A 25,565-nucleotide genomic window follows, 5' to 3' on the forward strand; every position below is an offset into this window, starting at 1 on the left:
GTCTTGTCTGGAGTAGAATTAGTATTAAGAATTGCTCAGTGTTGTCAATCCTGACTCATCAAAGTCAATGGATATTTTGGTATTGATTGTTGGATGAAATTCTGTCTCCTTTTTTACTCGTCTAGTGCAACTAACGATCAGGGATGTTTTACAAGTCTGAAGTTTGCGGTTTCATTGCATTGTATTACTCCTTGATTTTGATATCTGTTGAAACTGAGGTTTTTTTCAGGATACGGACTGACTTCTTTATTTGTTAAATACTGAATGTGATATGGCCTGCATCCTTGTTTAGGTCTTTAAGACAGTTTTGGAGTATTGTCAAAGAAAGCTGATAGTTCTGATATTTCAGACAAACTAAAACGCTGCCTTAATCACTTGATGCCCCAAAACAAGAGTGCCCTTTCTTATGTATTTTACTGTAATGCTGAGTTGAAAATATTTGGGAAAGTTGTATTAGCATTGCTTGCATGTTAACAAACTTTAAATGCTCCTTAGTTCTGTGTTTTATTTGGGATGCTCCTATATTAGAGTTTGTTATTTATTGCCCTTGTAGCCTGTTCTTGATGTGAGCAAACTTGGTGCTGAGCTAATAACCAAGACTAGACAGTCAAGGTTCCTGTTCCCTTGAAAACCAGGTAGCTTAATATAGCCATAGCTTATATTTATTTTTGTAAAGTCTGTAGAAAGTGAGAATGAATCAGCAAGATACTCTTATGAAAGGCTTGCAAAGTACTTCCTGTTGACTGGATATACATGTAATTTTTTAGAAGCAGAGCACCTGGGAACATGACCCTGCAAGAGAGAGAAACCAGCAGCACCTCCATCAATTACAAGCAAGAACAGAACTGCAGTCGTGTTATTACAATTGTCTTCCTGGCACTCTTCATCGACTTGTTGGGATTCACTCTCATCTTGCCACTGTTTCCTTCCATCCTTGATTATTACAGCCAGACTGAGGTAAGCAACAGACAAAGTCAGCCTGCTGAAAATGTTAGGTATGAGATCTTAAGGGAAAGATGGAAGAAAAAATCCCTTGCTTTGGGGCAAACCAAATAGCTGTAGGCAGAATAATAATATCCAGCACATTTAAATGGTTCATGGACTGAATTTGTTTGTGAACCTGCATGAGATTCTTCCTTCTTGCTTTTTCATTAAAATGAGGGATTTGTTTTGGGGAAAATACAGGTATTTCTTAGGGGCTAGTCCTTGTAATTACCAGTGCATTTGTGACTTACATTGATGTCACTGGTGAGACAGAGTAAATGACAATCCATAATGGATCTGCATACTCGGGTTTATCTAAGAACCAAAGAGACGAGCTTTTACCCTACTTGAGTATTTCACACACTCTCTTGCTCCCACCCCCAGCATCATGTTCATGAGCTCTCAACTTCCATTCTTAGCAGGGAGCTGGCTGCTGCTCTGGGAACGCAGGGCAGAAAGTTGTTTTGGTTCTCTGTTGTGCAGCTGCTTGAGGTTACCATTCTCAGGTGTTACTGGACAAGATGAAGATGTTGTCAGGGGAGAATTATTTTTGCAGCCCACATCTCTATCTCACAGCCCCTTTTTAACCCCACTCTAACTGCAGCTGTAGCCTTTGTCTTTCTTAAACCCTATCTCCAACCCTAACCATGGGCTCTGATCTCCAGGATCTTCCCCCCACAGCGTATTTCCTATAGCCAAGATCTTCACCTTCTTTTCAGGGCCCCCTTTTTCTTTTCAAGTCCTCCTCCTCTCTCTTTTCGTGAACCATTCTTTTTCGCACCATCTCTTCTTTCTGGACCTACAAGCCCCTGGTTCTCCCAGTCTAAATAGGGTACATGCAGAGGGATAGAGTGTGTCTCATGTTGCTTTATTAATTGAAGGATTCAGGACGTGCCACTTTTGTTTTGTTCAGGTTTCAGCATGTAGCAGGCCTGATGGTGTAAAAAAGTTCAAATTCAGACATTCCCCCATGCAAACACATACACCCAATTATCTGCTGCCTATTAGCATTCACAATTTAAGCTATTTTTAGCTTATGACAACTGATCAACCAGGACATTTTCCCGAGGAGGAGGGAAGGAATCATCTAATGTTACCTCTAGTTCAGTAAGCTCTGATGCTGTCTTTGAAAATAAAACAAGAGAAACTGTCTTCCTGCTTCTATTTCCCAGCTATCTGTTTTGCAGGATGAATTCTATTTGTCATTGCAACGTGGTGTGGACTGGTTTGCAGTGATGGTCGGGATCCCTCCAGAGCGGAAATACAACAGTGTCTTGTTTGGAGGTATGGAAATTAAACAAACAAGCTAACAGACCCCCCAAAAAAATAGTGTGTTGTTTTCAAGTTATTTGCAGTGTTGATGTGAGGAATGATGAACGATGAGGAAAACGACAAGAAATACAAAAAGCATACTTGCCTGTTATTAGATTTAGACTTAAATAACACAGAAAATGTCTCTTACAGTAGACTATGAATGATTTTGTTTTCACCACACTGATAGCAATGAAGAGTTGGACAGCCCCATCTCTGTCATTTGGAGACACCTAGACAGGCAGGAGGAATGGGCCAACAGGAACCTTCTGAAATTCAGTACGGACAAATGTGAAGTCCTACCACTGGGAAGGAGTAGTCCCTTGCAGTGATACAGACTGGGCACTGACTGGTGGGGAGCAGCTGTGCTGTAAAGGCCCTGGGGGTCCTGGTGAGCAGCAAGCTGAGCATGAGCCAACCCTGGCAGCAAAAGCGCCAACAGCACCTGGGCTGAGCAGAGCCAGTAGATTTAGGGAAGTGATTGTCCCCCTCTACTCAGCACTTACTAGACCACATCTAGAGCATTGCATCCAGTTTTGGCCCCCCAGTACAAAAAAGACATTCATAAACTGCCACAAGTTCAGCAGAGCGCCAGGAAGACAGAAGGTCTGGGAGCCTGGGCTTGTTCAGCCTGGAGCTATTAGCATGCTTCCAATACCTATGGGGAGGTTATCGAGAAGACAGTGAGGCATTTCACTGTGGTGCATGGTAGGAGAAGGAGAGGCAACAGGCATAAGTAGAAGCAAGGGAAGTTCAGACTAGAAATAAGAAGGAACTTTTTCACAGTGAGCATGGCCAGTGGAACAGGTTGCCCAGAGAGGTTTTGTAGTCTCCATCCTCAGAGGCTGTCAAACCCTGACTGGATGAAACCCTGAACAATCTGGTCTGACCTTGTAGCTGACCCTATGAGCATGTGGTTGGAGTAGGTGACTTCCAGAGGTCCCTTTTAATCGGAATTATCCTATGATCTTACCCAGTTTGTTCTACAGATTGCTACAGAAATACAGGCCTGCTGTTCCTTATTGTCAGACTGCCAGCTGAGGGTCAGGAGCCTGCTGTGCTAGACCCTGCACAGTCACAGAAATTACTCTCCCTTCACAATTGATCCGCATGTGATTGGAGATCAATCAGTAGGAAACACTGGAATTAGAAGCTTGTGAGTTCAAGTCTCACCCCCCTGCTGGGCAGCTAAGTGCAGCACTGCTTCTAAATCTCATTAGTCCTATTAAAAGCAGGAGAGCTCCTGACTTGCAGGGTCCAGAACCATTTACTATCACTAGGACACTCTGGTGTGGGTGAGCTCCAGCAGGAGTAGTGCAGGAAATCCAGCAGCATATATATCCTGTTACAGATCAGAGGCTCTTTTGGCTCCTTGCGATATAGAGAGTGTGAGGAAACTGGGATTTCAGAGTATGAAGATGTGAGCCTGTCTGGGTTAATTTTAATTGGAAATGTCTAGACCCTCCCTTTAGTGAGCTGAGGCCTCCTGCAAGATAAGCGAAAGGCTTTTAAACTAAAAAAAAAAAAAGCAAAACTTTATTGGAATATAAGTGTGGATGTATTGCTACTATTTAAAGTAGGTTTTTTGGGTTTAACAGACATTAGAAAGTTTATAAACAATTTTCCTCTTTCCCACAGTGTCCTTGCAGGCATGTTGTTGTTTCTGTGCTCATTTTCAGTCAGATTACTGTCTTTGAATGGTAGGAAACAGTTTTCTTTAATCCCTCAGAATCTGCTTTCTGTCTCCTCTAAGGCCTGACTGCATGCCTCCTCCTTGTTCCTTCTCTCTCTCTCAGACTCTACTTAAACAAGGGGCTGGGAACTCACAGTCATGTCCAACTTGTTGCCTTTCCTTTTACTTACTGTGTCCTGTACTCTTGGGAGTGCTGTATCCCTTGACGTGGCTCAGTTGCTTTCAAGGGGAAGGAGAAATCTCCCTGCTCCTTCCAGAGGAGTCCAACTCCTCTGTCCTTTGAAGAAAATATAGCATCTGACTGGGAACATGCAAATGAAATGGACACTGTTTGTTTCAGAAAGGAAGCTGGTATCCCATGCTGTTTTCTCTCTAGGAGAAAAGTATTGAGAGAAAAGTACTTAGAAGCAGTATTGAGTAGTGATGGGAATGTTCACTATTTACCTGGCAGCCACAGGCAGTGAGGGTGCAGACAAGGTGGCTGAATTAACCTGATATCTGTCTTTGATGACAGCTTTTCTTAATGAGACATCTAATTTGTTAAAACCAGCAGAAAACTTTTTTTTTTCCTTTTCTTTTTTTCTGGATTAGTTTTTTGCCAGATTGAGTTGAATTAGCTCACTGGACAGTTGATCAACGCTGCAGAAGCAGGGGAAGATGGACAAGCCATCTTAGTTGTAGTGAGCTTCTGTCTCTTGTGCGTCTCAAGTCCATCTTGCCTGATTGCAGCTTAAAAACTTATAGTGGAAAGGTTCATTATACTTGTGATGTTAAGCAGAGGCCATTGCAGTCTTCCTGCGGCCTGCATTCCTTCATTGCCTTCAGCTGCAACAAGGAGCATAGGATTGGAAAGATACTTGCAAGATCATCTTGTTGCTTCTCCCAGTGCAGGATATGTTCTGCTCTCTTTCATCTTTGCTTAGACTGCAACCTCTTCAGGGCAGAAACCTTCCCTGCTCTTGTCAAGGCCCTGAGGGCACCAAAACTTAGTTGCGGTGACCAGCCTTCACCCACACGCTTTCTGCCCAGTGATTCAGGAGCTGTATTTCAGCTCAGACCTGGGCCTTGTCTGAGCTATATCGTAGGTATAGCCTTGTCTCTGGCCCTGTCTCTTGGATGGGCTTTGGACCTACATTGCAGGTGTCTTATCTCCTGAATGGACCTACATGGTAGTCTTGTTTCCACTCCTTTCTCTGACCCTGTCTCCTGTTGGTCCTGACTGGACTCCCTGGATGGACCTGATGTATAACCCTTGCCTTGTCTGGGACTGTCAATGGACCTTGCTAGTGGTACCCTGCTCTGCCCAATCCATCCAGATCACGTGGGACTGCTCCCTTGTTGGTGAGGGCACTGCCAGTGCTATGGTCACCTGCAGCTTCTGGCTCGTTCCCCTGTGTGGAACAGCCCCGCTTTTGCTGCTCCCTGGTTATGAAGTGTTTGGCATGTCTGGGTGTTTTTGCAGTGCTAGAAATACAAGGAGGAAAACTTGTCTTTCATTAACATAAACTGCCAGTGTACCAATCTGTAAGATTGTGGACAGCAGGTCGAGGGAGGTGATTCTGCCCCTCTACTCCGCTCTGGTGAGACCCCACCTGGAGTACTGCGTCCAGCTCTGGAGCCCTCAGCACAGGAAAGTCATGAACGTTGGAGCAGCTCCAGAGGAGGGCCATGAAAATGATCAGAGAGATGGAGCACCTCTTCTATGAGGACAGGATGAGAGAGTTGGGATTATTCAGTCTGGAGAGGAGAAGGCTCTGGGGCCTTTCAATACTTGAAGGAAGCTTATAAGAAAGATGGGGACAGACTTTTTAGTAGGGCCTGTTGCAATAGGACAAGGGGTGATGGTTTTAAACTAAAAGAGAGACTCAGACTAGATATAAGGAAGAAATTTTTTATGATGAAGATGGTGAAACACTGGAACAGGTTGCCCAGAGAGGTGGTAGATGCCCCATCCCTGGAAGTATTCCAGGTCAGGTTGGGCTCTGAGCAACCTGATCTAGTTGAAGATCTCCCTGCCTATAGTAGCGGGGTTGGACTAGATGACCTTTAAAGGTCCTTTCCAACCCAAACTATTCTATGATTTTTTACACCGTTTTTTGGGCTTTTGAGCTATCACAAGCAGCTGTTCTCCCCAAGGTGTTCAGTATCAATATTCTGCCTCCCTCAAAGTTGATGGGAGCGGAACTTCTGGTCTCTCTCTCATCTGCCTTTTAAAACTTTGATAGCTGAATGATCTGAGACGTATAATCCTGTTTTTCCTTTAGAGAAAAACTGTGACAGCAAGGCATTTTTTTGCCTGCTTGTTGAGAGCGTAGTGCAAATTAATAAGTGTGTGAAGCTAGAAATGGCAAGAGAAAAGAGGAATTAAAGATCACAGAAGCTGGAGGCAGATTTCAAAAGGCTCTTGGAGTCTGTTGGAATCACTCCTACCTCTTAGGGTGCCTCACTAACAGCAGTGCTTATGTCCTTCTTTCCATGATAAGAAAGAAAGAAAAGCTAATTAAGTGTGACAGAATCAGGTTCAAACAATCAAAAAAATTGTAAAAGAACTGGGACTGTTAAAGAACTGCGTTATCTCTGCTTTAAGAACAGAAAATTTATGTAGTCAGTTGGGGAAGCATTGGAGAATCAGCATTCTATTATAACCAGTGAGTTTCAAACCCCTTCTTGTCAGTGAAGTTACCAGTGAATCATCCAGTTTATGCCTGTTACTCTGGTCTGTCTGTGTATCTGGTCTGTATTTGCTGCCTCAGTTAAATAATAATGCAAGATAGGTGTCTTGAGGGTGGCTTAGTTTCAGAGCAAAGCTGTTCTTTATAGCTTTTGTTTTACATTTAATTGCATACTTTTAAAGGACATAATGGAGTGATAGGTCTGGAACAGGTTGGCTGTCTTGGTATTTAAGATGAAGGCAGCAAGTCTAATGATACTGGTATTTCTTTTCTTTTTTTTTTTTTTTTTAGGTCTGATTGGCTCAATCTTTTCCATCCTACAGTTTTTCTCCTCTCCCCTCACTGGTGCTGTGTCGGACTGCTTGGGCAGAAGGCCTGTCATCTTGATGACAGTGGTATGTGTGTCATGCTGATTTTAGTTATGCCATCTCACTACACAGTCGAAGGCACTATGGTCTTGTGGTTAGCACAGAGGATTGCGAAATTGAACATTCTAGGTCTGATGGTTGTTGGCTGCTTCTTGCCAAGTCACTTGGCCACACTTCCAAATGCGAGTGCTTAAGCTGAGCTTCCCAGATCCAGAATTGAACATAAAAGGCACCAAAATACCTATCTGTTTCCAGGATTGTCCAAAGTCCCTTTCCCCTGTGTACAGGAGTATGACTTCAGATGCTCTATTTACAAATGTTAGACTTAATCCCTGTATATTTTAGTTCCCCAAGTAACTAACGAGGGCTGATAATTTCATGACCTGTTTCACAGAGCCTGGGGATTGTTGGTTAGGAGGTGTAAGGATGTGTTTCTTGTGAACATGCACATTCTCCAAAAAGCTTTTTCTGTTGCTGGTCAGAGTATGGGGTTCTAATTACAGAAGCAGTGCAGAGCAAGTGCGTACATACATGGTGGAACTTGGCAGCAAATGATAGACAAATCCCCATATCCTGTAGGCTTGTGGAGAGTGAATTAAATAAGCGTGTGTGCTTATGATTGATTATGAAATTTAAGGGCTAGAACTGTGAATTCTTCTTATTTTGAGCTCAGATTCTCTTGAAGTTGGAAACAAGTGGACTGGGATGTACAAAAGTGGGTTTGTGCCCAGGACTGATTTAGCTCCCTCTGAGCTTTCTTTGCTCCTCTAATTTTATTAGTAATCTCACATTTATAAGAAGTTTGTATGGATTTGTTTCTACTTCTTTTATATCACTGTCCAGGACATAGTTCAGTATCAGTATATTCAGACATTTCTGTTACATGGATTTTGGTGCAGCTGTTGAAAACAAACAAGCAAATTAAATGTTTAGCTGGGAAATACGCAGAAATGATATCAACTTTGCTCTGCTTTGTAAAGAACCCTTTCTTGCTTCTGCAGATGGGTTTGATAACATCATATGGACTGTGGGCTGCCTCTAGGACTTTCGGCGTTTTTCTTCTCTCCAGGGTCATAGGTGGAATAAGCAAAGGGAATGTCAGCCTCTCCACAGCTATAATTGCTGATTTGCACTCTCCAAAAGCACGGAGCAAGGGCATGGTGAGTTACACATGTGGGGTGTATGTTTGGGTTTGCTGTGTAACTTTTAATTGATTTCAGGTGCTCAGAATGTCTTCCTCAGGTGTGTATTCATTGATCAAGGGAAAACATGACTTTATATACTACCTTGCTTCTGAAAAGATGCCACATCATTTTGCTGGTGAGCTCTTAGACTTTACTTGTCGATTACTTTTACCTACAAGTGAAACGCAGATGCCCTAGAGGTGAAAAAACTGCCTGTGTTATAACTGTTACTCCTGCTGATAACTGTAATCCTGATTATACTAGCTTAGAAATCAAAACGTCTTATGGCCCAATTTTGGTAGCTGAAACGCAGGACAATCCATTTTTCTCACCTTCCCAAACTGTGGAGGCGCAGCAGCACTGCACAGCACAGCGTGCTTCCTGACTTCCTTGGATGCTGCACTGGCTTCAGGATTTGAGCTCAGCGGGTAAAGGATGTGGCATTTGGCTGACTGAGCAGCAAGTAGTATGAACAGCTGTCCTGTCTTCTTCCAGAAGGCAGTGGTCCAGATGGAAACACCCTGCAGACTGAACTTTGCCTGTGAATTACCAGTTAGATCTTTTATCTCATAAAACCCTTGGGGTCCCAAACTTCTCTTAACAGATTGTTATAAGCCACTATGCGGGACGACTGCTTCTTGGGAGGGGAAAGCTTTAGATTTCACAGTGATAGCTAATGAATTTTCCAAGCAATTTGTCATAGTTCTGGTGAGCCAAAATATATTTTTGTTTATGGAGAGGGACAGCCTAGTAAATAAAATGGGTCAGGGCCTATCTTTAGGGCCTGAGAGCAAGTCACTTAGTACAGCATGGCTCACATCCATGTAGTTATGCTCTCTTCTTTTCCAAAGCAGAGTAGGCATGTTCATTCTGCTTTCTGGGAAGAGAATAACATCTGACTGATGCTATTCACAAACTGTGATGGGCCATTGCCTGGGAGATTTGCTAGCTGGGCAGGCTGAAACAGCACCGGAGACTGTGGAGTGACACCTGAGTGTGCCCTGGCCTTGTTTAGATTAGTACTATAGATATAGTGAAATAGACTCAGGAAAGCAGGAGGATCGTGTGCCGGGATGACACGTTTGGATCCTGCATAAGCAAGTGTACATCCTTGAATGTCTCTTAAAGAAAATGAGCCAGATCCTGCATTGTTGTATTCTTAAGCAATCTCATTGAGCGGATGACTTAAATCAGTGCTCTTTTAAGCTCCCATTCAGTGTGTACAGATTCTACCTCTTTTCCTATGTGCTGGTTTCATAGTGAGTTAATAAATCCTCTTTAGTATCTGCACTAAATTCAGGTTGTTCTGAGAAGCCTGTCAGCCTGTTTGCTCTATGAGACATAAATTCCTAAATACAGAAGTTGCCAAAGTGTTTTAGAAGCTATAGACATCATTATGAATTCTTACCATGGTGCTGTCTTCCCTTCTCCAATTTTACACCACAAAAGTTGATCCTATGGCTGAAGGATCTGCTGGCTGAGCAGTCCCCTGAGGTGGGAATCATTATTTCCCTTCCCAGCTTCCTTTCACTCATAACCACATCGTAGTTTGTTCCTGCCACTTCCCTGACTAGACAGAAAATAAAATCAGTTATTTGGAAATAACAGTTTTTTCACTCTTAACGCTTGTTGCTGTGCACTCCCTACATCCTCAGGGTGGTTACGTCTGTATCTGGCTGCATTTCTTTAAGGTAAATGCCAGGAAATCCAAATTGTTTTAGGACTGAGCTACCTGAACAAACTGGTGTCTAAAACTTCATGTCTGTTTTCATTGTATCACTGCAGGCAATGATTGGCGTTGCTTTCTCCCTTGGTTTTACCCTGGGTCCCATGATCGGAGCTTACTTAGCCATGGAGACAGAGAAAGGAGAAGTCTTCTATCTTCGTTCGGCATTGTTAGCACTCATGTTTGCTATGGCTGACTTAATTTTCATCTTCTTCCTACTTCCGGAGACACTTCCCAAAGAAAAACGGGTAAATGGACTATCAATCTGAAGATCTGTGTCTCTTGCAAAAAGAGGACTTGAGAACTGTTGAAATACTGGAAACAGTGAAGAAGGGGCTGAGCCAGTATCTCAGGAATTTAGCTCATTCCTGGGACTAGGATTTAATGTTGTTATTCAGGCTGGTGTCAAAGTGGTTGCATGGTGGTCTCATCTCCTAGCCCAGTGTAATATGAGAAATTACATATAGCTAACATGTCTGCTTAATTGCTGGGTTTGGAGTGTTAGATGTAAATTTCTCAAAAACTGATGGGACCCTAGGGGGAAGAGGGTGAATTTTAAACTATGATCACAATGACTCCCTGGGGATGACTTTCAGCTAATCATAAAAGTAAATGCATCAGAGACTGGATTTTCTTTCATTTAGCCAGTATATGTTGGAAATTTTCTTAACTATTATCTTGTCTTTGCTTGATTATTTTGAACACTCAAGTAGCAAATTACTCTTATGTCTGAGTTGTGCTGTCTTCCACAGATAAAAAATACCTGTATGTGCTAAACTTCAGTGACTGTTTGGATTTGTAGGGCCAAACATTGTTAACATTATGATTTAATATTGTGTGATCAGACACTGTCCAAGATATATCTTACTAAAAGTCTCTTGGAACAGTCTCTTTTGGTAGTGTAGGAGAGGCTGAACTCAACCCTAGGTATCTGGGTGAAACACTCGATTTGAGGCCTTCAGCTGGATTGGATCTTTCCTATCCTCCCTTGTTTCTAAGCAGCGCTCAGCCGTTGAAACGTGCTTGCGTTCTGGATAGCCAAACCTGTTTGACGCTGAGAATTGTTCAGGAAACTTTTGTCTGCAATGCTCCTGCCAGGGCAAAACTTCAGACCTTCCCTCTGTGTTTCCCAGCAGGTTGTGTCCCATGTGAAATTGGTTGCTCACGTTATCTTCCCAAGCACTACAGCTATTTTATTTTTTTTAACAGCTCTTCCATGTGTCATCTGTTCCCCTTTCCTGTTTGGCTGTTTCTAAACATTCCAGATAGAATCCTGTTCTTGGTTAGATGTGCATGCTATGGGGTGTGGCCACATGTTGACATAGGGAAGTGCTGTAGAGCGAATCTGTATTCTATAAACAATTCCACCTTTGCTGTAGAGGGATAAATGGCTTCAAGGCCTTTTAGGACTGTATGATGACCAAATATCTCCCCCCTTCTTTTATTATCCTCTTGAGAGTTCTTCTGATAAGCTAGTCTGTGTTAGCCAACATGACTGAATTTTGATAAGAAAACGAATGCTCTGTCCCTGCTTTTTGGGGCTCTGTCTCTGTGCAGCAGTGAGTGTTGCATGAGGTGGATCAATAGGTGCCTCTCAGGGTCAGGTCCCAGTCATGCAAAATACACAGGGTGTTTGATTGCTGATGAGGTAGTGGTTTGTCTGGCCTTGGAGCTTCTTGTGATTGGTATCAGTGTTAGTGCTTTTGTGCTGTCTCCTTTCAGCCTGCATCTATGGCCCCATGTGATTCATGTGTTCCAGGGTATTTGTAATTTCACTTATTAGGCTGCTTTGCTCTTTTCTTGGGTAATTCCTCCCACTTTCTGAGTGGGAGGAGAGCAGTTTTCTTGGCCCCTGGATGACAGAGGAAAGACAGGTATGTTGGCTGCCTTTCTGGAACTTGGCTGGTCTGAGCTGGAACAGGTGCTCCCAAAGTATAGGAATGGATGTGTTGGAAAGACAAAGCTGTAAAAAGAGGGGAAACGATAATGATAACCGGTAGGAGGATGTGCCGGTGGGATCAGACATCTGTTTCCTTGAAATATGCTGTGTTCTCATGATATTCTTGTTTCTCTATCAGTCCTCTTTTCAAAGGAGAGATGAAGTATTTCACATTTGTTCATGTTGGAATTAACTGGTAGAAAGGGGAAGGTGGGGGGGGACAGGGGAACAAGGATGAGTTTTCGTCCAAAGAGAACAGAATTTTTGCTATCCTTCTTTTTTTCAACAGTTCCACAAGTTTGTCAGGTGAAGAGTGACCAGAGAACTGTATCTTTCACCTGTCAGAGACACTGGTCTTATGTGAGGTGGCCAAAACACCTCCTGCTGTGACCTGCTTGGGAGAAGGGAGGAATAGAAAGGTCTCTAGTGGAATCTGTCCCCTTTAAGAGCTTTTGTGTTAATTTTTAGCTAAGCTAGTCATGGGCAAGGCTGCCTTGCTGGAGGGACGGTCTTAGAACTTTTTTCTGGTGTCCAGCTAGTCATGTAAGGACTATGTGTTAGGGCTATGCAGCATCACTAGCAGACTTACGGAGAAACAAGGCTTTTGTTCTATGCGTATTAAACAGTATCTGATTTGAAGGGTAAGGCCGGAGCTTGGAAGGCCCAGGCTGCATTCCTGATTTGGACTGACTCTGTGCCTTCAAGACACGTTACTTAGTCTCCCTGTGTTAGAGGAAAACAGAGTAAACAAAGACAATGTGAAAAATGTCTACCATTCAAGGTGACTTTTGGGGTGATCTTGAAGTACAGTTGAGCAATTTTGGAGTAATAAATCATAAGCATAGAAATTAAATACAAGTTAGATTTTTGAACCTGTGAAGAATCTAAACTCCATGCAGCTGGTGACATTGACTGAAATTGGCAGTGTATACTTTGTTATTTGGGGGTGGTGAAACAATTTTGTTTTAGGACAATGTTTTCATTAATTACTTCATTATTTCATTTCAGTGGATGAAGTCACTTCTAGACTACTGCTTCTAGGGCAAAGATAGGAGAAATTAAAAGAAATTTACATGCGTGCACACACATATATTAAAAAAAATCTAATACATATATATATTTCATAAAACACTTAAGTTTTCAAACATGTACATATATAATGTATAAACTCTGGACCAAACTAAAATCAGCCTTGTAAGTACAAAGCAGCTTGGCACCCTGTCTGAAATGGATAATAATTCAAAACAGGTACAAATTACAGGCTTTTTTCTTATTACTGGCAAACATGCTTGAGGAGAGTTGCTTGTTATCAGATTCTCTGTGCTGTAGTACAAACACCATCATGCCATCAAATGCAGGAACTGAGGATTTCTACAAGTCAGCTTCAGGAAATCCTCTTACAGACCTTTTAAAAGCATGAGGAAACTTCTTCTTGGGAGTGTCTGTTTACTCGCTGCAATACATGCAGTGGAAGGGGAAATAAATATCCCAGTTTGTTCTATGTGGATCAGCAGCTTTATGGCTTTATACAAAACCAGCCTGGCATATTGAACTGCTTGCTGTTGTGAGACTAATGGGCTCCAGAGCTCTGCTGTCGGATACTCAGAAGCTCTGACTACCAAAATAAGACAGGGGTCATGTTAATACCATATTGAAGGTTGAGTTGTTTACAGCTTTATTAAATCCAGTCCATGTAAGTCCTCAGGTCATGCACCAAGATTAAGTTCTACTGATAATTTGACCTTTAATCTCTGCCCTCAAGGGGGTAATAGCTCCCTCCCTCCCTATCTGGGAAGAGAAGGAAGCTCATCAGATAAAGTCTGTGCAGTGCTTTGAAGATGTGAAATACTAAGCGTGATTATTCAGGATTCTTGAGTCTGTCTTATCTCTTCCTGTGACTGTAATGTAAAGTGACAGTCTAAATTCTCCTACTTTAAAAGGAATTGTTTCCTTAAGAATTTAGACATTATTTCTTCTTTAGTATTTTCTTTAATTTTCTATACATTAGAATAAAAAATAAACAAATTAAAAAATTAAATTCACTATAGATGAAAGAATAAGCACCTCCTAAGCTCGTGTTGATAAGGAGCAGGGAGAGTGCCACTAGATGCCTAATTATGTTGAGATGTATGGAGTACAAGGACGAGAAGTGCTACAAAGTAAATTTTCCTCTTCAAAAAGCCACACAATGTGGCTGGGCAGAATGTCTCTAGAAATCTCTCTAAAATCTCTCCAAGGAATCTCTCTAAAAAATTATATTTTCCTTTTCTTCCCCAGGAGGTGTCACTGGCTGTCTGAAAGAACAACCAGTACCAAAACAGACTGTTGTTTGATGTGCTATACATACTGTTCTCAGACCTGTAGCACACAAGCAAATCCCCAGCTTCCCATGAGCTTGCAGGCAGATGTGCCGTTATTTTCCCAGTAAATGTTCATTGTACATGAGGGATGATGCAAAAAGTGAACAAAATAAAGCCACTTTCAAGACTGTGGAGAATGAGCCTTTTCTGCTTTTTAAGAATCCAGGGAAGAATCTGTTTTCTGTCTTCAGTGAAAGCTGCTATCAGTGCTCTACCTTCTAGTCATAGTGCTGGAGCCAGTTCTGTGATCAGAAAGTCTGGGATGTTATTGGGGGTCACTCAAACACCAATGCCAGTTACCTTGTTTAATCTCAGATAATTTGTGTAGGTGTAGAAGCACATTTGACTGTTACTGTCAATTCCTTGCAGTAGTTATTACATCAGGTTCTAAAATAAACACCTCTCTCTCTCTGATCAGGTCTCTTCTGTGATGTCTGGATTTCAGGCAGCAGTTGACTTGCTCAGTCCTTTGGCTTTATTTCGGTTCTCTGCAGTCACCCGAGGAAAGGAATCCCCTTCAGAGGAGCGTAAGTGTTAGCTGGCTTTTTATATTAATATTGTATGTCTTTTTGTATGTGGCGGTGGTTTCTAAGTGAAAACTTTACTCATAGAATCACAGAATCATATAATAGAAGGGTTGGAAGGGACCTTTAAGGGTCATCTAGACCAACCCCCCTGCCGTGGGCAGGACATCTTCAGCTAGATCAGGTTGCTCAGAGCCCCGTCCAGCCTGACCTTGAATGTTTCCAGGGATGGGGCATCTACCACCTCTCTGGGCAACCTGTTCCGGTGTTTCACCACCCTCATTGTAAAAAATTTCTTCCTTTTATCTAGTCTAAATCTACCCTCTTTTAGTTTAAAACCATTCCCCCTTGTCCTGTCACAACAGGCCCTACTAAAAAGTTTGTCCCCATCTTTCTTATAAGCCCCCTTTAAGTACTGGTAGGCTGCAGTAAGGTCTCCCTGAAGCCTTCTCTTCTCTGGGCTGAATAACCCCAACTCTCTCAGCCTTTCCTCATAGGAGAGGTGTTCCATCCCCCTGATCATTTTCGTGGCCCTCCTCTGGACCTGCTTCAACAGGTCCATGTCTTTCCTGTACTGAGGGTTCCAGAGCTGGACGTAATACTCCAGGTCTCACCAGAGCAGAGCAGAGGGGCAGAATCCCCTCCCTCGACCTGCTGGCCACACTGCTTTTGAAGCAGCCCAGGCTGTGGTTGGCGGTCTGGGCTGCGAGTGCGCATTGTCGGCTCATGTCCAGCTTTTCGTCCACCAGTACCCCCAAGTCCTTCTCGGCAGGGCTGCTCTCAATACAAGAATACTCAAACCATTTCAAAAGCAGCACCCTGTTCACTCATTTTAAACCCACCTTACTAACTTATGAACAGGAAATAGCAAGTTCCCTTGGATACTAGTCCTGTTATTCCCAAAAGAAGGTTTTAGAGATTAGTGTTTCAAAGATTTCTGACTTGCTACTTGCTTTTTCTTCAAGGCACTGGCTGCAGCATAGGGTAGGCTGCAGTAAGTGAAGTGATGTAAAAAGATAGATCAAGGCATGAGTAAGGGAGATGTGAGTTTGCTTATCCAAGCTGCAAACCAGGAAACTTCAGACTCGAATTTTATTTCTCAATTCAGGACTTGGAGATGTAGGATTTGAGCTGGCCATTTCTCAATATGAAATTATTTAAGCCGTAGAAAATAAATCACTGTTTGCCAGGTACACCAATTTATCATTCAGTCCTCATTGCTGCTGCATCAGGAATAGAGGGATATTTGCCACTTAGGAGAAAACCTGTTAAACCCTGCACTAGCAGAAAAACAAGTAAGGTAATCTGTCACAGACCATTTGTAGCTTAGAAAAAGGGATGCTGTGCTTTAGCCAATGTCATCCTGAGAGCGGCATCAAGGTATTAGGTGGAATGCAGGTATTGATTAAAAATAAAGAAATAAATCCCAGTATAGGTGGGGGTGTCAGTGTGAGGCAGAGGGGCTGCATTGGGTGAGTGAGACCAGGGTGACTCAGAGAGAGATTAGTCTTTTGGGCTCTCCTCCCCTCATAAGAAGGGAGGTAGTGGGCAGAAGTAATTTTGTGGCATGTCTTGTATAGATACTTAAAATGAGCATCTGGGGTGAGAACTTTTCCCTGTACAGTTGATAAATGTTGCTCTACTATTGTTGTTATATTCCCAAGCTATGCTTGAAAAACACCACCTAATTTCTCTCTCTCTCTCTTTTTTTTCCCTTGGTGTGTGTTTGTTTGTTTTTTGTTTGTTTAGATCTTCAGAATCTCAAAATTTTGGGCCTGGCTTATTTCGTGTATCTCTTCCTGTTTTCCGGCTTGGAGTATACACTGAGTTTTCTCACTCATCAGAGATTCCAATTCAGCAGGTATAGCACACTTAGAAGACAAATGTATATTTTGTCTACGATATTTTCCAAAGTCTTGATTTAAGGTCTCTTCATTTATTTTCAAGAGAGGCTTTAGGAGGTTAGTAAAAACACTCAGAAAGCTACCACTGTGTTCAGTGATACTTGGGCTGTGTAGGAAGAATTTATGAAAATACACTGTTTATCGTGAAAGGAAATACTCATTGAATCTACAACTTCTAATAACTAGAGAAAATCAGTACACAAGGTTAAATTAAAGCTCCTGAAATATGTATAGTTGGGCTAGTTGTTTTGATTATAATAAAACCTTTTCTCTTCTAGCCCAGAAGAGTTCTTCAGTACCAGGACAAATCTTGAAGCTCAAATTCTCGCATCTTGATTCCTTATGTGTGTCCTTCCCTTTGAGTAATTCTCAGGAGTTTGTCTCATCTTTCCCTGTCTGTCTTTCATTGCAGTTTGTGGCTTAACTAATGTGTGTGCGTCAAGGAAAGGTTTTCTAGTGTAGGAAGCTTGCTTCAGCACAGTCCTTTCAGGATAGCCATGTAGTGAGATATACAACTTTATGCCGACAGTACAGGCTGGGTGACAAACAAGCTTGTTATGGAGGTGAGAACTTTTAGTTGAGAATATCCACATAGTTTAGTAGAGAAGAGAGGTGAAAGGGAAATTTGAAGAAAATTTAAGGGTGGAGGGAATGATGTTGCAAGCTTCTCGGTACAATACATGATCACCACCATGGCAATGCCCATGTTGTGCCTTGGTGACCTTAATCAAACTCTGCATGAGTAGTGGCAATGGTTGTGAGAAAGCAAAACACTTGTTCCTTGGAAACCAACAACTCCTGTTCATATAGAATCATAGAATCATTAAGGTTGAAAAAGACCTCTAAGATCATCAAGTCCAACTGTTAACCCAACACCACCATGCCCACTAAACCATGTCCCTAAGCGCCTCATCTACATGTCTTTTAAATACTTCCAGGGATGGTGACTCTACCACTTCCCTGGGCAGCCTGTTCCAAGGCCTGACCACTCTTTCAGTAAAGAAGTTTTTCCTAATGTCCAGTCTAAACCTCCCTTGGCGCAACTTGAGGCACAGACTTCCATGGCATAGGGTAGTTAATGTGTTGACTCTTTGTGGGCCATCCTGGAAACAACTAAACTACATCATAGCAGTCTAGAGGTGATTGCAGCATTTGCCGGCAGCCATCCCATCTCAACGTAAGACCTCAGAGGTTTATCTTCTTGCTGTCTGCCTGCCATGGAAACTAATGTCAGCATATTAAGAACTATGCACTGCTCATTTGAGCGCCAAAAAGCATTTTCTCTCCCTCGTTCAGGAAAGGGTCTACACTGAATCTGTGAATCCCAGGGTGGAATGCTCTGTGCGTGACTCCATAATCTGTGTTTTTGCCTCCCTTCTAGCATGCAGCAGGGCAAGATGTTTTTCTTTATTGGAATAACAATGGCTGTGATCCAGGGAGGCTATGCTCGCCGAATCAAGCCAGGAAATGAAATCAGAGCTGTAAAAAGGGTAAAAAAAAAAAAATAAAATTTTTTTTCTTTCCCCCAAAAATCTGATATGTTAATTTTCAATGTAAAGTGCAACGAAAGGTAGTTGGAGGCTATAAATGTACTTGTCAAATCAAAAGAAATTTCTGTCTCATTAATCCAGCTAAATGACTTCTCAAGACCCTGGTTGTTGGGTGCTTATCAGTCTAACTAAACTTTGGAACTTTAGAGCCATTTCTTACCATATCATATTATTGAAACTATGATATTATTGAAACTTTGAGTTCTTCATATGTAACTGCAGTAGGGAATGAGAACAGAATGTCTGTCTGTGCAAGCTAGGTAAAATGCTGTGAAGATTACGCTTTGTTTCAGTGATTTCTCTTGCAGTGCAAACATTGAAACTGCTAAAGCTGCTTCAGAGCTAATCTCTCTTTCTGGCAAATCATTTTCAGCGACATCATCAGTCTGGCCATCTCCGTGCTTGACAGGCTTTCCCTAGAGTATATTTCACTGGTGGGCAAGGGGAAATAGATTCTTCCTCCAACTTCGATTTGTGATCATCAGTATTACATGTAACAATAGCATGGACCAGAGTTCAGATGGAAGTTTCACTGATGAAAGTGTGCATTTCTTTGTTTTGCTTGCCTCTTTCTTCATAGAGGTGATGATGCTGCACTACTGGGATGACAGGGAACAGTTACCTGCAGCTTATACAGCTGTGGGACAAATAGATATGTTCTGTCATTTACATTTGTGCACGGAACTAAACAAAGGAGGTTTTGAGTGTTTCTGAACTTTTGTTGGCTGCTTGGTAATATGTGTGCTTGGACTGTTAAAGCCTCCATCAATTCATTATTTTGGGGCCAGTGTGATTTCAACGGTGGCAGGGTAAAAAAGATTACCAAACTGCACTGCGTTCCAGTGAATTTACTCAGCTTTTCTTGAAGTTATTTCTGCTGGTGAAACCATCTCCACCCTGCTCCCTGGCAGGCAAATGTTAATGGCACATTTGTTGTGTCACATAGGGAGCATTTCCCTGCGAAAGAAAACTCACGCTGCTGTGTTAGTGCCGCTTTATCCTCTGCATCAACTTCCTCCATGTGCTCTGCCAGCCTGCTGTGTTTGCTGTCGCTGCACTGCAGTTTATGCAAGCTGTGGTTTGCCCCACTAATTTTTATACTCCTTCCTCTTCCCTGCACTGAGAAGCGTAGTTACCTTGAAATATGCACTTAGTTTAGTTGGTCTGGGCTGATCGCTTCCAGTAAATGCCTGTGTGCACTGTGCAGAAACCTGCTGGCCCCCAGGCGCTCTTTCTGTGGATGTATGTGGCTTGAGTGGCTTTTGTGGGAATTCCCCCTTTTGCTGAAGTTATTCTTGCAATTTGTTTGTGAATCTGGATCATATGGCAAATGTGGCCTCTCTTAGCACTAGTGTTTACAGTAACTCATTTATAACTGAATCTTCAAAATGAGACATTTGGTGGGAGTGAATACCCTCTTTTGTGAAATGTGCAGCAGATCTTAACTGATCTGTCTTTTCCGTGAAAGCTCTGTATGTGAGGGAGAGGTCACAGGGGAACTGAAGTCCAGGCTGTTGGAGGAGATGAAGAATGTTTTTTTCTTTTGGGGTTTGAATTTCAAATGCCATTCCCTCCCAAATTTTTTCTTCTTGGCTCCACAAGTATGGACTCTGAAAGATCAAGAGGGTTTGATGTAGCCCTTAAAATCAGTCAATACTGCGAGAACAAGCAGAGGAGCTGTAGTCCTGTTGCTCACAAGCTTTTTGATCTCTTGTGCCAGCTCAGGAGGTAAAGAGTTAAAGCTAGATTTCTGTCCACTTCAACACAGAACAAGAGGAAAAAACACCGAAAACCAGTAGATTGTGTGAGAGAGAGAACTGCAAAAATCAGTTTTTCCTCAGCTGTGGGAAATGGGTGGTGGGATCAACTTTCAACAGCCTATGTTATGGGTGACTCCAGCCCGCATGTGGTCTGCAATCATGTGATAGAGAGAGAGAACTGAAAAGTAAATTGGCTGACGTGTGGCCATCCAGGTGAATTTGAAATGACTACTTGGGAGAAAAGGGCTTTCAGCTTCTAACTTAAATGTAGTCCCATCAGTGGAAGAGAACTGGCAGGACACCTAGAGTTAGGCTTTAACAAGCAGTGCTTAAATGTAACCGTGTGACTCATTCATTTTGCAGGCTATTATGTTGCTGATTCCAGCTTTCTTGTTAATTGGATGGGCTGCAAATGTGACCATGCTGAGTGTTGGACTGTTGCTGTACTCTTTCGGTGAGCTATTCAAAATGCACTGAAAGCTAAGCACAAATAATTTTTCTTCATGTATTTATTCACCCTGTTAAAAAAGACGCACTTCTAATTTCAAACTATGAGTAACAGAAAGTTGACATTTCTGTTTATAAAATATGGAAGAAATAGTGTCTGTTTCTTTCTGATGCTGTTTGTATCACAGGAAGTTGCCATGGTGATATTTGGAAGCATCCCCAGTGCTCCTGTTGTCCTGTCTCACTGGGGAGCTCTTGAGGGTGTTTTTTTCCCCCTCTCATCAGACCTAGAAGTAAAATATTCACTAAATAGCTCAGCTCAGGAAAAGAAGGGAGACAGCATGTCTTTGCATTTCTATGGTGGCTGCAGTATTTCTTAGGCAACAGGCTGAAGAGACCTGCACGCTCTGAAGCTGAAGGCTGGAGTGTGCGTTCAGGCTGAGCGAGAGTGAGGGTAAGTCGGCGTTGCCCTGAACGTTGTGGCCTGGGGCTGTGCTGGCTGGACAGCCCTGTGCTCTCCTGCATGGCAAGCTGCTAGCTCAGGGAGGGAGCAAAACTCCACCTATTGTTTTTGGTAAGTGCAGATGGTTTTCAAAGATATTTAAGTGTTTACATAAGTAATATTCTGCCAATTTAAGCTGTTATTCAGGGAAACAACTATGAATGAAGTTGGATTTATCTACTGAAGTGCCTATCTGAAAAGAGATTTCAGATATTCCCAACGCTGCTAACTATTGTTAAGAAGCTTCAAATATGACTAATTACAAAAGTAGGAGACTTCTCTTTTGCATGATACAGCTTGATTTAAGAGTAAACTGTAAACCACAAAATGCATCTATTTAGCAGCTTGCTAAGGACAGCTGTGTGTTTGACTAGTTTCAAAATCTACATCTTATCTACAGATTAACTTGCTTTTGAAAGCCCACTCGGTGAGGAGGGGCGAGAGGAGGTGTTCATTCTGTCTGACTGTGCTTCTAAGTTAGGAGCCTTGTCTTCTTAGGCTCTATACCTGGGCAGAAGGCCCCATCTCTTCCCCAGTTAAGCCAGCTAGAAATGCCTCTGGAGGGGCCTCTTTTCCCCCTTTCTTCCTCCCTCTGTCCCAGGAGTTAGGGCGTCTGCAGTTAAGGCAACATGTCTATCGTTCCTGCTCTCCAATTGTCCTTTCCTTCCAGAAAAGATTCTGCTTTGTATGCTTAAAGTACTTCCTTCTTGGCAGAAAAGGTCCCTATTTCAGTAAGAGGGCAGTGATTGCTGAACAGCTCTTGTCTTTTCTGTCCAAAAATTTTGTAACCTCTTCTTCCTGGACTTGGCTATCTTATTTCCCAAGACAGAACATAGCTGCCTCTTTCATCCATGAGCACGGTAAAGCCGTATGCATGGGGACAGTGTGATCTGTGTACAGCCACCTCATTGTCTGTTTGAAATATGGGCGATTCCCTTTCCCTGCTCCACCTGACAAGACCACAGCGATTTGGAAAACTACCAGTTAGCTGATCTGACCTATCCACCCCTTTCCCGTGGGCTCACAGAATGAGAGACACTAACGTGAAACATCTGCTCAGAGCGCTCGTGGCTCTGGGCTCTTCGTGCAGGTTGGCTTTGAGGGGGTGTTTTCATTACTGAACTGGATTAAACCTGATGATCCATTGTTGGTGCAGTGCCCCAGAGCTCAGCATGTTTCTCTGCAGTAGTAATGAGTTTGGGCCACATGTTTTTCACTCTTGCTCTTGTAACTGTTTTGAGCTCTCTGCTGTTCATTGACAGTCTCTTTTGTGGATTTTTCCAGCTGCGGCCATTGTTATCCCGTGTTTGTCAGCAGTGGTGTCAGGCTATGGTGAGTGTCTTTCCTGCTTTGAGCGGCAGCCCTTGGCCACATAACTGACCTTTGTATAGACTTGGCCCAAATACAGAATTGGCCTCAAGGTTAGTGATGCATCAACAGGAACGCTCGTGTGTAGGTCCACCTCAGATCTGAACGTTGGACCGGTGACTCTGGCTGCTGCTTGGCTTTATAAAAGGCCTCTTTCCCCTCAGATGCATTAACAAGGAAAGCAGAAACGCTAAGCGTTACACCGAACTGCTGCTCCATGTTGTATGTACATAACCCTGAAGCGATAACCACCCTTTAGCCTGCAGAAATGAGGCAAAGCCTGGGAAAGAGCCCTTCCTGGTGGCTTGCATGCTGCCCTTTTTCAGCATAGCCAGCCAGCCGTGACTGCAGTTACCCTCCCATTGCCCGTGCTTTGCTGCTGGAGGCAAACCAGCTGTGTTGCGCTGGGGGTGCTACAGCCTTCAACCCCTTCCCTTCCATGAGCATCCTTCACAGCGGGGAAGCGAAGTGGGGCTGCTGAGGATAGGAAGACAGTATCCTGATGCTGGGAAATTCAGAAACATCCCATAGGGAGCATAGGAAAACCCCAAACTGACTGAAAACTGTTTCTGAAACTGTTTCTGAAAACTGTGTTGGTTTTATAATGGGTAGTTCCAGAGCTAATATCTGCAACGACCTTTTCAGAGTGACCAGTGTCACACTTCAATTTTGTGCTGTGTAACACAGCTTGTCCCAATGCGATGGGGAAACTTGAAGCAACCTTATTTCTGGTTATGATTAAGAAGATGAGTGGGCAAAGAATTACTACCGTGGGCAAAGGCCACAAACAGCACTGAGCCAGGAGTGGCCTGGGTTCTCTGAAGGAGACACCAGCCATCGCTGCCAGCAGTAAAATCATTTCTCCCTGATTCTTTAGCAAAGACCTTCTAAGGAACTGTCTGAAACCTTCTGGGTTTGTGGCACTGGTTGCTATGTAACCTTGTAAAGCAGATGTGGCTGTGTTGCCATCTGTGGATGACACAGTTCTTTCTTTAGCTTTGGTTCAGTTGGTTGCCAGCACTACAGTGCTTGCTGAGGCGAAAAAGTAAGGCTTTGCTCATTAGTGTCACTTTTATGTTGCTCTTATTTAAATTGCATCCATGCTTCTGTATTTATTGTACACCTGTGCTTCCTCAGCAAATCTTGTGTATGATGTAAAGCTTTTTTTTGTTGGTTTTTTTTTTTTTTTGTGGGGGGAGAGTGCACTACAAGCCATCCATGGACAAGCACTCTCGACCAGCCCTGGTGTTTTATTCAATGAAGCAGTCATGCTTACCGTGGTGGAGGGGAAATAAATGCAGCTTGGGCAGTGAGTGTGAAATGAAAGGAGGGGGAGATACATGTGGGAAATACCTTCAGAAGAACAAGGCTCCAGGAGCTACAGAAGTGCCTGCCCTGCATGCTTTCCCTGCCCCAAGCAAAACTTCCACCCTGAGTAAGGGCTGTCTGCTTGCACAGGCTCTGCCAGCCAGAAGGGACGAGTCATGGGGATCCTGAGGAGCCTGGGCGCCCTCGCCAGAGCCCTGGGACCAATCCTGTCAGCGACAGGTGAGTGCGGCCTTGTGCTCCTTCCTGCCTTTGCCAACATAAGTGTCACTCTGGACCCCCGCAGCCCGGGAGGGTCTGAAGGGGAAGGGGAATCGCAGCACATTTCAGAGCCATAAAGTTGTCTTTGCAGAAGTACCCTGAGAGCTGCATCAGGGGCAGGAACACAGCCCTGGTTAGCACCAGCAAAAGCCTCATGGATGAGTTAAGTTCATACAAGCAGAGATAAACTAAACAGCAGGGCAGGTATTGCCTGACTCTTTAAAAACTCCAGCATCAAACTAACCAAGCCCTGTGTGTAGCTGTGTGGGCAGAGGAGCACCACAGAGGGCCTGGCCCCAGTGTGCAGAGGGAGCTGGAGGCTGACCAGGACCTTTGCCTTTGCTGGGCTTATTTTTAGCCATTTTAGGGGCCACCCTGGCACAGGGTAAGCAGGAGTCAGTGAAAGCGCGGTCTCCTGTGCTGTGGTAACTGGTTCCCCGTATCTCATGAAGCTGCATCCCAAGATGATACAAATTAAGTGGGGACAGTCCGTCATGTGCAATAAAGAACTTTTCAGCGTTAAAAGCATCTGTAACCTATGAACTAGATTAAAGAGTCCACACTCAGGGAAGTGAGTGTGCAATGCCTAGTGGCCCTGGCTAAGGCCAAGCCTAGGCTGTGCCTAAGGAGCACAGGTATTCCTGTACAGGGTTCAGTTCTCCCAAGCTGTTATAGGGTAAAGGGACAGAATAAGGGGAAGCAGCCACACAGCAAGTCAGAGCTTGAACTCGGACCTAATGTTAAGTTTGAGCAAAGCCAGAAGCATCCACGTGCCAAGCAAACCCCTGCCCTGTTACCACAGCTAGCGCTCCCGTGCACAGCACCTTTCTGGAAGAAGAGCCAGACTTTGGGCATTACAGCAAAACCAGTCCCGAGTGCAGCACAAGTCCTGCTCTCGCCTTCCCACCTTGGCATTGGGTTCCCGAGTGTTTCACATAAGGAGACCGATACCAACAGTGAGAGACATTCAGGAGCACCTCAGACAGCACCAGAGGCAGCCACAGAGGAGGTGCTGGGGCAAAGAGTTCAATAGTTGCCTTGTAAAGCTGAATGTGTGAACCTCCCCCTTGCCCTACTGGCAAGAATGAAAATACCCTATTTAAAACAACCACTGTTAACATGCCGTTTCCTTGGAAGAGAACCAGCACTGCTGTTAGCCACCTCCCCTGTTGAACTTGTGTGCCAGCAAGGATGTGCAGTGAAAGATTCAGTAGCTCTGTGTTCTCCCGTTGTATCGGTAAGTTGTGGAGAGCAGCAGCTTGGAAGGCCAGTTCACACAGGTGCAAGGACCAGCATACTAACAAGCTATATCTTGTCTCCTTTGCAGTTTACTGGCTGGCAGGGGCAGAGGTTTGCTTCACTGTCTGTGGAGCTTTCTTCCTCATCCCCTTCGTTCTACTTGGTTCTGTAACACAGCAGACAAAGGAGGAGTAGGAAATAACCACAGAACTATCACCAGCTTCCAAGGACCTCTACAAGACCTGACTCTTGGCACCCGACAGCTGATCACGTAGGAAGAGGAGGATTTTGATCTTCTGGAAGGGGACTGTCGATGACCATCTGCAGCAACAACAGACTTCAGGTTTCTTACAGCCCTCCAGTTATGTTTAAGACAGTCTCCCAGCCAGCTGGGCTAGTTTTGCAAATAGAAAAAACCCACAAAAGAGTTGAGTAAAGCATTAAGAT

The 25,565-nt window shown here is 43.5% G+C and overlaps 1 protein-coding gene across 1 annotated transcript; it reads left to right on the top strand.

The window, feature by feature from the left end:
- The first annotated feature begins 773 nt into the window (after positions 1 to 773).
- MFSD10 (major facilitator superfamily domain containing 10) lies at positions 774 to 25,313 on the top strand. The gene is made up of 12 exons (XM_009584601.1): positions 774 to 957; positions 2,172 to 2,268; positions 6,952 to 7,055; positions 8,030 to 8,188; positions 9,998 to 10,186; positions 14,656 to 14,764; positions 16,511 to 16,622; positions 18,047 to 18,155; positions 20,339 to 20,429; positions 22,209 to 22,256; positions 23,751 to 23,840; positions 25,207 to 25,313. The coding sequence occupies exons 1-12, from the start codon at positions 787 to 789 to the stop codon at positions 25,311 to 25,313; spliced, it is 1,386 nt and encodes a 461-aa protein (XP_009582896.1). The 5' UTR covers positions 774 to 786.
- The last annotated feature ends 252 nt before the right edge of the window (positions 25,314 to 25,565 follow it).

Source organism: Fulmarus glacialis, unplaced genomic scaffold (genome assembly GCF_000690835.1).
Source record: "Fulmarus glacialis isolate BGI_N327 unplaced genomic scaffold, ASM69083v1 scaffold14609, whole genome shotgun sequence".
Lineage (NCBI taxonomy): Eukaryota > Metazoa > Chordata > Aves > Procellariiformes > Procellariidae > Fulmarus > Fulmarus glacialis.